The 13,656-nt window shown below is 35.4% G+C and overlaps 1 protein-coding gene across 1 annotated transcript in view; it reads right to left on the bottom strand.

The window, feature by feature from the left end:
* Positions 1 to 689: 689 nt before the first annotated feature.
* Positions 690 to 13,656, bottom strand: part of KCNH5 (potassium voltage-gated channel subfamily H member 5) — a 315,710-nt gene continuing 302,743 nt past the window's right edge. Inside the window, exon 11 of the mRNA XM_044773706.2 lies at positions 690 to 12,369. Coding sequence (XP_044629641.1) covers positions 11,422 to 12,369 — 948 coding nt within the window. The 3' untranslated portion in view covers positions 690 to 11,421. The remainder of the gene's footprint in view (positions 12,370 to 13,656) is intronic.

Consider the following 13,656-nt stretch of genomic DNA (forward strand, 5'->3'; position numbering starts at 1 on the left):
TGGTTGTCCTCGAATCAAAATGTTATATTGCACACAAAAGCAATAGATATGAATAACTTTTCAGTGATTTCCAAAAATGTAGCCCTTAAACTTGTGTTTCTTTAAGAAAAATCTGAAATTCTCATATAACAATCTTCCTGTATCACATATTCAGCTCTTGCCTTCTAATGCCTCAAGGGCTAGTGGGAAAACCATTTATGATTTTTTCCAAAAAATGAGAGAGAGTATTCTATCATTCCATGTACATTCTGCCCTCATGCTTCTACATTTCACAGACTGGGATAAACCCCTAATGTTAGAAAAATAGGAACATTTTTGTTAGATTGATAGGATGAATAAACATTAAAAGAAATCCCATTTTAAAATAAAATTTTCTCCAAAATTTGATCTAGATTTTACCATTATCTCTCTTTCATGAAACAGAGAAATCGTCTAATTCAAACAAATTTACTGCTGGGGCTTAAAATTTTAAGCTTTCAATATAACTACCTCTAATTTTGTTACTGCTACCATCACAGCATAATTTAGCACAGGAAAAGTCTTATAAAAGTTTAACATTATCAAAGCCAATATATCAAAAGATTGTTTTCTCTGAACCCATTGCTTTTTGTTTTTGTAATAGGGAGATTTTTATTTTTAACCCAAATTCAAAACAATAATTTTCAACAAAGACTCAATTCAAACAAGTTCCATAAAATGCACATTTTATTCTGTATCATGAAAAAATATTCACATTTAAATAAAGTGTGAAAAAAATCAAAGTTAATCCTCCCTGATGAAATAACAGTTTATTGTGCTGAAACCCAGAATTCTTTTGGGTTAGAAACTTCCACCTGCCAATTCACTTTTTAAAATGACTATTTCTTGAGAACCAATTTTAAATAAAGTGATAATCACCACAAACTTCCCAGAAGCAATCAGACTTCGATCACAAGTATTCCAGAATTGATCCTAAAGTCACAGAGTTTAAATACTTGCACACATCCTCTCGGCAATCAGGTGATAGGTCGACAGTACATACAAAATTTCTATATTACACGTCACAATACCTGTGTTTAAGTAGAAAAAATGATCTGCTAAGCATGAATTAGATTTTGAAAAGAGCAAACAACTACTGCTTAGCACAATGCTATTAAAAACATCACATAAAATTTTCACATTGTTTCCTTGGCCAATATATGAATCAATTGTTTCCAGTGAATTAACCCTTATAGACAGAGGCATTTTTAATACCCCACATTCTCACAAATATGGTTGCAGAGGCAAAAACATTTACGAATTTGCAAAAGTAAATTCCCATGGTAACAGTGTTATTGTCAAGAATTTGCGTTATAGTATACAAAATGCTGCAACTAGTGTAAACAAAGTCACTAGAACATTGAGTACAAAGAAATCTACAGTTTTCAATATACCATAAATATGCACATTTTAATTTGTGTTGTCTGAGTATCAAGCACTTCTAAGAGTCATTGCTTTTTCAATAAACTATAATGGATGTTTCAGGGTAGAAATGGTTCTAAACTTATTTCCAATTTCAATATGGTAACAATCAGTTAGTTCCTGATATGAAACTCATGTTCTGTCTTGCTTTAACTGTAAATAGGTTCCAGGGTGGAAAATGACTGCTCAGTGGAAGATGCCAGTGCCGCCAACCAAAATGAAATGTAAACAAACACTACATTTATACCTTCTCTGAAAAAGAATCTCAAAAATCACAACATGAAACATTCCCGCAGAGATCATAAAACAATCCCAGCCACTATTTTTCTAGATACGGTATGTGTTAAATAGTCTTTATTTTAATGAAAGTACATTCCGCTTTTGTATAAACTGACAATGCATAGCTGTGACAAAGTATGTCAATGTTAAAGACTTAGGTCTATGAAACTTTCTTTGATATGAAATTCATAATGACTCTTTGTTGTGATTTTGCATAGTTTGCTAGCTGTTCTTCCTATTTACTCAATCTTGGCCTCATCAGGATTCTTTCCCACCATACTTTGGTTGGAGAAAGTTGAGGAGCAAAGGAGGGATCGATGATACCAATAGCGCTGTGATCAACAACAATCCTGATGCTGCTTTAGTGACAAAGTCCAGTCTCCCTTACTCAATAGAGAGTCTGCCCATGGGAGGAAGAAGTTAAACTTTATGTTATCAAAGGTGATTTAGCAGAGCAGGAGGATAAAATATTTGACAATGAATTAAATAGTTACTGTGAATACTCAATCTGGTTTATTCAGCATTTGTGTGGATATTTTGGCCTTGACTGGTCTGGTCATTCAACCGTCAGTGATTCTGCAGTGAGTGAGAGAGTGGTCAGATCTTCTTGGCTTTATCCCATGAAGATATAGCCCAACCAGCCAAGTGCTTACAGGCCTGGGCTTCCAGGTCAGAACTAGAGGTTCTAAACTCATTTGGTGGGGGAGCACTCATTTATATATACATAGTTTTCTTTAAAGCCCCCAAACTTAACAAGCTTTCAAACTGCTTCCTAAGGTTTCATTAAAATCTTAACAATGGTTATGGCAACGTGTTATCTCAAAAATAAGCAAATAAGTAAAAGCTATTAAAAAGCATCACATACAGAAAACACATTAAGAGGAAGTACCACTATCCCTGTCCTCTCTTCCCTTTCTGTCAGTCATAACTCTGGCCAAAAGCTGCATTTTTTGGTCGATTGTTTTTTGACCAAGTCACTTTAGAAGTAGTACAAGTCATAACCTCATTTAAATAATAATGTAGTAATAACATAAAAGCCAGGGACAAAAGTGAGCTAACTATAAAAAACTTTGTATAGTGTCAGTGGGGTCCTTCACAGTCATGCAAAAAGTAGAGTGGTCTTTCCCATGGTTATCTCTGTCTACGTTATTATCAAAGTGAAAAAAAGATGGTTTGGGGTGACGATCCCAGAATGTAATGTTGCAACACCTTGTCTTTATTCCTTACCTTATAAGACATTAGCTTAAAAAGACCTCACAGTAGAACAAATATATCACATTCAGAAAATTAACATTTTTTTCATTAGAGAAAATTATTTGAACTCTCTGAAGTAAATATACATACAATGGGCTTACTAAATTTGGAAATAACACAAATTGCCATTCTAAACCAAAATAGTTCATTTGGATAATGCATTTAACAGTGATTTGGCCAAGAAGCCAATGTCACTGTAATCAATAAAAAGATCTGCATAATCTACTTAAAACTTAGTGGATCAAAAAGTAAATTTTAAAGATAAAATCTTTCTGGAGTCTCACCCAAATCCTAATATTAAAAATGAAGAGAAATTATAGAAAAACTCCTGTATGTCTCTCGCTTTCTTTGACTATCTTGCATTACCTCTTGAGGTTAAAATTCAATTGGAAAAGGATATGTTGATACCAGTGACTATAACTTGCCTCTTACTTACAAACACATTTTGCAATTTACCCCCACTGATGCCTCTCTTTTGGGAGAAGAGAAGGAAAATTCCATTATTGGGATAGGGCACCTTGTGCTGAACAGTTATGACCAACTCCTGTCATTTGCTCTAACCTACCATGAAAAATCAAACATTTACATTTATATAATAAAGTGAAATTATAAAAAATTATTTTAATTTCAGGAATCTTTAAAAGTACTTATCTTGAAAGACTTGGAATTTGGGGTTGGCGTAGATAGCCCTTGCAATGTCGGTAATTCTATAAGATGAAGTTTTCTCTTTAGGGTCTGACTCCTGTGTTAGAATCTCAACTTTACCACTCAGTAGCTATGCTATCCTGACAAGTTCCTAATCTATTCCTTCATAGAGCTGTTGCAAAAATTAAGTATGATAATCTAAATAAAGTGCTTAGTATAGTATAAATAGGGAGTGAGCGCTCAATAAAAATAAACTTAGTTAATTTATATAACTTCTAAGCCTGAAGGTAAAGAAGACTTCCGCTCAGGCTTCTCTCAACCTTTGCCTTCATCATCTTCCTGATTCCCAGTCCAAATCCTCAATGGTCCTGACTCCCAGAAGTGTCCAAACACACTGGTATCATAAAAATTAAAGGATAGAAAATCTAAAGTTCGAATACAGAGCAATACTTTAGAACACGTGGCACATAGTAGACATTAAAAAAATTCTAGCTCATGTCCCCCTTCCCTACATAACACGACTCAGAATTTTAATTAGAATCTAGGACCAACTACAAATTCTAGTACCATTTTAAAAGTATGTCAACATAGATGTTGCCCTATTTCCTCTTTACTTAAATAATTTCTCAATTAAACACACCGAAACTCCATCATGCAGTTTCATAAATTTAAATACGCTACAAAAGATGAAAAATTAGCTGTCTCCCTCTACACAGAAGATAATTTGTTTGGGGTGTGTGTGTGTGTGTGTGTGTGTGTGTACACCCCCAGGGTTTTGAGAGGTGGAGAAGGACAAGGAAGACGTGGTAGTGGAACTCCATAGTGCGTCAGTGGCTTTGGGACTTAGGGAGGAGATTTTCTGCCTCACTGGATGGCTGAGAACTAATTATTTTATATGAAATGCTTTGAAGATTTAACTTATTGCCAACAATTAACACTGGCATTTTTTAACAAATTGATTTACTGGATACAATTAGGCATTGTAATTCTATTAATTACTTTGTTAACAAAGAGTGTTCTTTTTTTAGAACTTCTTATCTTCCCATACTTTATGGCCCTGAACCGATTTTCACTATAATAACATTTGGAAATATTACCAGATATTTTTAAAATTATGGGAATTATGAATTAAATTTTCTAACAGGAAAACAAAGTGAAGATCAAATTTATAATTTCGTAAATGTTTATCTTCACTATTTCCAAGGTAGAAAAGGACCTGAGGTCAAAAATAATTTTCATTTTTAAGTTTTTTTTTTTTATGTTTTGGAGTTTTGGGAAAAAGGAATCAAGAATAGAAAACAAAACCACTGAAATTCAGAGTAAGCGTTTGATCCTAATATAAGAAAAGTCTGTTGATTTTTAAACGTTCAACATACTGAATAACTCACATTGCCAGTGTGAGAAATACTAGCAAAGTCACTATTTTTAGCATCTAAATCTGTAGTTCTAGAAATACTCTAAATGAGAAAAGTTGGGTCAAATCTGGGAGATAAAAGACCTGTAAATTTGTGAAAAATTAACAGATACCTTTGCAGAAAGAAACGGTGAATGGCAAATGCCAAAAAGAAAGAATCCAAGTATTGATTAATATTAAGCTTGTGGGAGAGGAGTCTGTGAAAATAAAGTTTGAGAAAAATATTTTATAGAAGATCTGAATTTCACAGGAAAGCAGTGTGAAAAACCTGAACATCTATCTCTTTTAATGAGAGTGGTTCTGAGGCTTCATTTTAAAACTGCAGTTTTCACAATTCATGTGGGTATATAAACATCTCACATAAGCGCTCTCTTACTTAAGGATGAGAAAAGCTGATACTAAAGAAGAATGCGTGCAACGTTGATGTGATTGAATTTATTGCTTGCTTAGGTCCTGGGGCTGCATTAAGTTTAGTAATTCACGTTATTTAAAGATTGACACTTGGAAACGCATCTGAATGTGTCCTTTTGTTTGGCCTCGTGATGTGCCAGTGAGAAAAAGAGGCTATAACTGCAGAAACGTGGATGTTATGATTCTGTTTCTGTTCAAATGCTTGTCATTGCCACAGCCACATTTTCTTTTTTTTGATGACTTAGACAAATCTTCTCAATGGGACGGCTGCACATATTTAGTTACACAGAGCAGTCAATAAAAGTAGTATAAAGCAATGTACACCAGTAAAGATAAGAGAAGGCAATAAAAAAAATATTTTATATAAACTCACCAGAGTTGATCTGATTGCACCCATAAGAATTGCCAATGACCATGCTTAGATGTCCAGGTGTCTAAATTGCAACCTCCATTATGCTCCGCTATATAGATTTGTTCCACACATGGAAATGCAAATTCTGATTTGGTCTCTCTGTAGCCTGGCACCACTGACCTGACTTACTCTGAATTTTCAGTGGTTTTATTTAAAACCTGACTCTGTTTTTGCTCTGATTGCATAGCCCCACGTACATGATGTCTTGATGTGCTTTCCTGGACTAAGATAAGATGAATATTTCCTATAATGTCAAGTGGATCTCTATCAATGCTCTAAAAATATAATAAATTTCATGCCATAGTTGTAAGAGTTTTTATTACCTAAGCTGCTAACAACATTTAGGCCATAAGTACAAAGCTTACACTGAGAGTGAACTGATTGAAAATATTTATTTACATATGTGTAGATGCATATGTAATGCAACTGTGAGTTGGAAGGCCACCAGCCTATCATAGTGGATGAAAATATGAATGTTACTGACCATTTAGCAAATAGACAGGATTACAATGGACACTAAAAAGCTATGATCATTGATGATGGATCCCCTTAAACCCCCTTTAATTCTTCTTCTCGAGTATATCAGGCATTAGAAAATCAGGGAAGATTAGAAAACCCTGTAAGAGATTTAAATACCTCTTGTCACATGAAATGTTCCCCTTTGTTTCTATGTCTTGTTATTTTCTTTACCCAAAGGGTCACAGCAAATGTAGCGAGTGCAGGCTTAAGTATACACCTCAGGATACAAGGCTCTCTTTGCAGAATGAACAAATATTAGCAAAAGAATCTCATTTTCAAGAATAAAATGTTTACATGCTAGAGAAATGGCTTCCTTGCATTATCAATATTCTAATATTACTAATTCCTTGAATTATCAATATTACTAATTACAACTTCTTAAATTAAAATACTCTCACTTAGGACACAATAACATGAGCGATTTTTCAATGTCATTCAAAGGATTTTCCTTTTTCTAACCTGTTTTTTTTCCAGTTCAAGAGATACACTGAAAAATCGATTGGTCATTGGAAAGGATTCTTTTACACTTAAGAATTTTGTTACAAGAACATCTGCCCATGTGGAGCCATATATCTTGAGTGTCATGATTATTTTTATACAAAAACTTGAAAGATGAACTGCTCTCTACCCAGAATACTCACCAATTTGTTCATTTTCTCTCACTGAGAACTGAGAATTTCTGCTGAGCATTATGATTAAACGGAATAAGAACAATCATAAAATTCGTGTCTTTCTATCTGCTTTCTCTCTTCCTCCCCCCAAAAGACCTTCATTCTTTCTATGCTTATTTGATTAGTAGTTCCAAATTTCTAGATGATTTTCAAGTCTTACGCTTACATGCCATGACTAACAATTATTTAGCCACTTACGCCTTTCTCCACCAATCTCTGACCAGAAAAATCTCCTCTAAAACGTAGAAGAATGTTTAGAGAGCACATCTCAGCTGATCTCCCATGAAAGGAAGAAAAACATGATAATTTGTCTTATAATGTGATTTTCATCTGAGAGAAAGGATGGTTTTCCACTGACCTAATATCGTCTAGATGTAAGAAGGGAGCAGCTCTTATCTGTATTTTATTATTTATGGGTAGGGAAATTGGAGCCCAGGACACACCAAACAACAGTTAACTTGCCTGAAGTTACACTGCAATTGTGGCAAAGCTAGATTCAAAATCCGAGACAGAGCTCAGAGACTCATCCTAGAGTGCTTTCCAGAAGAGTGTTCTTTCTTCTGTTCCTTTCTGTCAAGATCACAAGAGAAATACTCTTGTATGTAACAAAGTATTGAAACACAGCATTCAGATAATTACAAAACATCATAAAGTTATCCATGTATGACATGTACATTCTAGGCAAATTTTCTCATTACCTACATAAAATTTTGGAAAAGACACTCAGATAAAATAGTTTAAAAGATAAAAATTATACAAGATACTAGAATTCACTAGGAATATGACAAATAATTTCACTACGACCCGCCACCGCACACTTGAAAAACAGTCACTGCTCTGAAGATTCATTAAAAAAAAGTTTTCTAAAAGAATTTAGTTATTTAAAATAGAACACAAATGGGCCAGATCTCACAGGTGAAAAGAATCGCCTTAAATTTAAAGGAAGCTGTGATTTGCATTTGGGCTCCAAGAAGATTAATTTTCAAAATGGCACTTTAGTTAGTGGTCATAATTAATATTTCTATTAAAGTGCTGGGTACTCCAGGAGTACATATTTATTCTTAGGAGCACTTTAAAACCCCAAATTTTCTAATTCTCTTGCTGTGATCCACGCAATTTTTTTTAACTGAATACTTAGGACATTTGTACTCCTAAACGTAATGTGCAATGAAACCAGTGTCATAATAGAAATTTTCCATTTTAACAATGAAGGATGTGTCTCTGTTCAACGTCTATGTCTGAACCATTCTAAGTACTATTTGTGTCGATGTGGAACACTAGTAGCTTTGGTATTGTCATCTGCCTTTTGTGAGCCTATTTGCCTTTATCATAAGCTCCTCTATCTGCTAGATCCAATTTAATGCAACAATATCCTAAAACAGACTGATAGAACTTGCTGTTATGATGCACAGCTCATATTTGCACTTTTGTTTGGCTTTTGCTGTTACATTACAACCACCTGTCCAGGGTACAGCATCTGATCTTATATATTATCATTGAAAAATATTGAAGGTATATAAGTTGCTTTGGAAAATGTTTGGATTTTAAATACATATCTATTTACTCCTATTATTACATTATTCAGAAATATAATAAAAATTTTATTCTGGATGCACCAAGAGCATCTATACAGTGTAAGAATAAAACATGCAGTCATCTGGTCCCCCAAAGAGAATCTACTGTCTATGTGCTGGTTGAGGCAGCACAGAACACGATTGTATTGTTATTGCACATATTAAAGCAAGTGCTCACCCTTCATCCAAATCTAAGTTCATCTGGTAAGAATTACAGAATCTGGGAACCTAAAGGATTACTCTATATACAATGTTTGCTGAACACATGCATTCCTGCTGAAAACAGCAGAGTGCATTCAGCACCTCAACATGTCATGCACACAGGAACAGAGGCAGCTGGAAAAGAATATCGTGATAACTGCACCAGAAATAAGCAATTGATACTTTTCCCGCTTTGTGACAACTTGGAGTAGTTCAAAACCGTAAGTTCCTTTCCCATACATGTGAACAATATTGTAGGTCGGTTAGGTGAAAGTGCATCAATGTCATAACATTTGCACCACTCCGAAGCAAAGGCATGGACTGCAGCTTCAAACTGACCTGCTGTTTCACAGTCATTCTCTTACAGCTTTACACCAACTGTCATTTTTGAAGCACATGGCTAAAGTTAAACTGACCATTTCTGTACTCAGATTATTTTTACCGTTCATTCCCCTTTAAAAGCTTAGCTAAGCTTGTCTCATACATGGTTAAATAGAAAAATACCCTGAAATTCAATAAACGTCAGAGGTCAAGAAAAAGGTACCACCCTCACCTTGAAAGCAACCAAGTCCCAATTTCAAGGCTGTTTCCTTACACCACGGTTACCTCATTGTCTTGTGCCTGGGGTTGGTAGATATCATGGCACGGCATGGAGACATGCTCCCTGAAAACTTCCATTATGGGTAATGGAAGTTATGGGCACAAAGAAAGGAAAATGGAACCCATGGCTCATAACATCTGTTCTGAGACTCCCGGATTAAAGAGGCACATCTTGTGGGCACGTGAGGAAGTTCTAAGAGAAATCGTAAAATATCAACTGTTTTTATAAATTACTTTGCACTTCTCCAATCTGATTGTGATAACTTGTCTTTCAGTTCTGGTGATTTTGTTTGGGTATGCTGGGAGATAGAAAAGCTCATAAAAATGGGTACAATAGATCAAAACACCTACTTTGATTTTGCTATCATCTTGCATATGTTGTTAACATACATGTACAGATGGTTGACTAATGTACAAATTACTGGTATACATTTTCAACTTGATGCAAACGTTAAATGCCCTGCTCCCACTATTAAATGTCATGCATGCACCAGTTTAAAAGTATGCCTCTCTGATCGACTTCATAAAATATACTTGAGTCAAAAGAAATAAATTCTTCTTGGTTTTTACAAAGGAATGTGTATCTTATTCTCAATACGTATCACTTAAGGGACTAGCTATACACAACTCTTTGTGACTTTTTTTTTAGTCGATAATAGGCACTTTCTAAGAATGGATTTGTGACCCAAAAGACTCTGAAATTCAGTCTTTAGTACCCCCTTTCCTAAGTGGATCTGCCTGAGCCACAGTAGGCTATAGAAACAACTCTGCAGAAGTCCAGCAGTAGACCTGTGTGCAAAAAAGCTTTAGAAAATTGTAACCAGAATAAAATTATAGAAAAGCAGTTATCTGAGTTGAACAACTTAACTTCTTAGTTGTTTTTTTATAACCATATTTCAGGTGTTATCTCTATAAACAGTAAGAAGCATGTGTGAACAATTTCACACCCGTGTTTCATTCTTTCTAAGTTACGATATGCTACAAAAACTTGTCTTTCTGTTTACATTCTTTTTTAATTTTAGACCATTATACTTAAAAGTTTGAAATGATTACTTAATTTTTTCTTGTTTGTGTTTCTTTGCTAAAAGCCTTTCAACGTCACCCTTGAACAAGTTTCAAAAACACAAATTTAGAACATTCAACACCTTTGGAAAATCAGCATCTCTAACAAGAATTGTTAAAAGGCCCTTTTACCCTGTGGTGCAGGATTTCTATAATAATACACACTATATTAATAGTTTAGTATTTGTGGGATGGATATAATCAGCTTACAAGATGGTAGCTGTTCTCCAAGACGGAGGGAGTAGGGATATCCTTATGTAAGAGTTAATGATTACTATCTAAGTATAATGTTAAAAAAGAGGAGGTATAGTTGAGCGAAAATGCAATTCATGCACAAAACCCATAGCAATAAATTTTCAATATCCCACACTGCTATCTGACTTAGGCAACAAAACAGTCATTTAAATGGAGCAAATGCCACCTGTTGAGGAAAATAACCTAAGTTACAAAAAAATACCCTATGGAAAGAGATCATAAAATGGTACTAACAGTTTAAAAGGTTGAACTCCTCCTTGGCATTCATCTATAATTCTAACTTAAAGAACGGTGAGGAATGAGAGCTCGATATACTCAGCCTGAGATCAAATTTGTCATGGCAACATTGGCAGGTTGGACCCTGATTCTTCAAATATTACATTGCCTTGGTTAACAAAAATCATACTTTTTTTTAAAATTATAGAATAGAGATTATAAATAAATGTAAAGAGTGCATGCAGTCAACTGCATAATATACAAGCAATATCTATGTTTTTAATAATCATCTTCTTTGGCAGGCCAGAATCCAGCTGGACATGCAATATTTACATATCAAAATCCGTAATGTGTTCATCATATTGAAAGCAAGTGAAAATATATATATGTATATACTGTATATACACACATATGTATATAGATGTATATACTGTTTTTAATATATTAACAAATATATATGTATATATATTAAAAGTGGATTTCCTCTTTGTCAGATTCAGGTGACTCAGGCCTCGAAACACTAAAAATATCCTGACATGGTATTTGGGGAGGTACTGGGAGCGGCATTTGGGATTTGGGAGAAGAGGTCTGGGGCGTGCTTTTTTCTGAGAGTATTTTTAAAATTTCTGCCACCTGCTTCTCCAGGGCAGTCATTCTGCAGCTCAGCAGCTGGATGTCCTCTTTGAGTTCATGTTTGACCTCCTGCAGTGTGGTCTGTAAGGCCTGCTCGGGGATGGGATAAAAGGGGTGCTTGGCATCAGCCTGAATGGGGCTGTGCTCCAACGGACTTCGCGCCTCCCCAGCCTTATCCAAACGAAGGTCACTTTTTGTAATCCCACTGTCACAAGAATCTGTTTTCCTTAATGGGTTTTTGGTCACACTGTTCTCAGAATCGCTGCCCTTGGGGTCCTCTGACAGTAGCCCCATCGACTCGGCTTTAGTGACATTATTCCAGTCTTCCTTCTTCTCCTCAGGGGCTCCCATAGTATTCTTGAGTCGCAGCCACCCCTTCCCATTTCCATTCTTCATTCTGATGGGGCTGTTCACTTTGAGACATTTGGGATCAGCACCGCCATTGGGCTTGAGTTCCATGGCATCACGGTTGTTTTGCTTGAGGGACTCACTGGTTTTCACGTAGGCCAGAGATGTCTGAATAGGTGTGATCTGTGACACGGTGACCACACTGGTGCCCGTGATGGAGGCTCCATTCTGTAAGGAGCGGCTTTCCACCTGGAGCTGGTTCCGCTCGGGGTCACTCTGTGTTGACCCCTGATTCCGTAGTTCCTTCTGCTGTTTGAACTTCTGGAAGAGCTTTCTGACCGGATGGTCCACGGGGATGCTGAGAGTGACCTCATTCTTCTGCCTGAGACGTTCCTCCTCCTCCTTCTTCACATCACTGATTTTACGGAAAATGATCTGTGGAGGAGGAGAGATATTGAAAAATGTAATTATAAAAACTGATGAATTTATAATTGCGTCACATGATACTGGACGTGCTTTGTTCTACAGAGGAAACCCTTGAACATAAGGTAAGATCATTTCTGAAGGGAAAAATATTCCAATGTCATTTAACAGATGTGATATACTTAAAACCCAACATAGAAACATCGACTAAGCTTCCTTAGTTCTACTCTTTTGCATATCAGAGGGAGAATGTAGCAGAGACAACTGAATAGAGGTACTTACTTTCCAGTTTATGTTCCCATTTAATAGAAAATATACAATTATGTAAATATAAATATATATGTTAGTATATGTATACTTGTGTGTATACACATATGTGTAAGGAAATACATATTTACCTCTTAAATTTCCTTGTAATGCATCACTATTTTTTGCATGGTTTTCTTTTGTATATAAACATGATTCAAAACCATTTTTAATACCATCCTCTATTTAGAGGTCAAATAGTAAGAGTTCTAGGCCATAAAAGCACTGAAAAGTTAGACAGTTACCAATGTGGCACTGGGCTGGTGGGAGGAGGGGTTAAATGTACTTGTGTGGCTCTGCAGGGTAGAACTGGCATCTATAAGTAGAAGTTTCTGGGAGGCAAATACTAGCTCAATATACACTTCATTTCAAACTGCTATCTATTAGCTGAATAAACTGCATTGAAAACCCATGAGCCTCACAGCACTAAAATATTCAAACAGAAGGAAGGATATCGTCCAAGTAATTCTTTCACTGAGTGGGAGGTTGTACTCTTCAAATTCCAATATTCTTTAAAATTTAAATATACGATTAAATACATAGTGCATGTGATGTTTAATAGGTATCCACAAATAAGCATAATTTTATTAAAAATGTATTTTGAAAGTAATATTGGGAACTTATAACTCCATCAAGAGAAACAAAAAGTGTTAACCATATAAGAAATTACCACTTATATTATCAGAGTTAGAAGTGAATTTAATAAGCATGAGATTTTTGCTCAGAGTCCTTCTGAAGAATGAAATCACTGCAGATGAAGCTACAGCAGATGGAGGCTGCAAGGAAAGCTCAAAAAGGAGACGTATTAGAGAACGTGCTCTCAGAATGAGACAATGCTATGAGGTCAGCAAAATTACTTACATCCGTCACCCTCTCTTCATGAAGTTTTTGGTTAATTTAGAAATATATGTCAAGTACACAGTCCCCGGCATATCATCAACACTCAAAATAGGCTGGTTCTCTCCCTTGAACTCTCATAAAATACTTTCTATT

The sequence above is a fragment of the Equus asinus genome, chromosome 7 (assembly GCF_041296235.1).
Source record: "Equus asinus isolate D_3611 breed Donkey chromosome 7, EquAss-T2T_v2, whole genome shotgun sequence".
Lineage (NCBI taxonomy): Eukaryota > Metazoa > Chordata > Mammalia > Perissodactyla > Equidae > Equus > Equus asinus.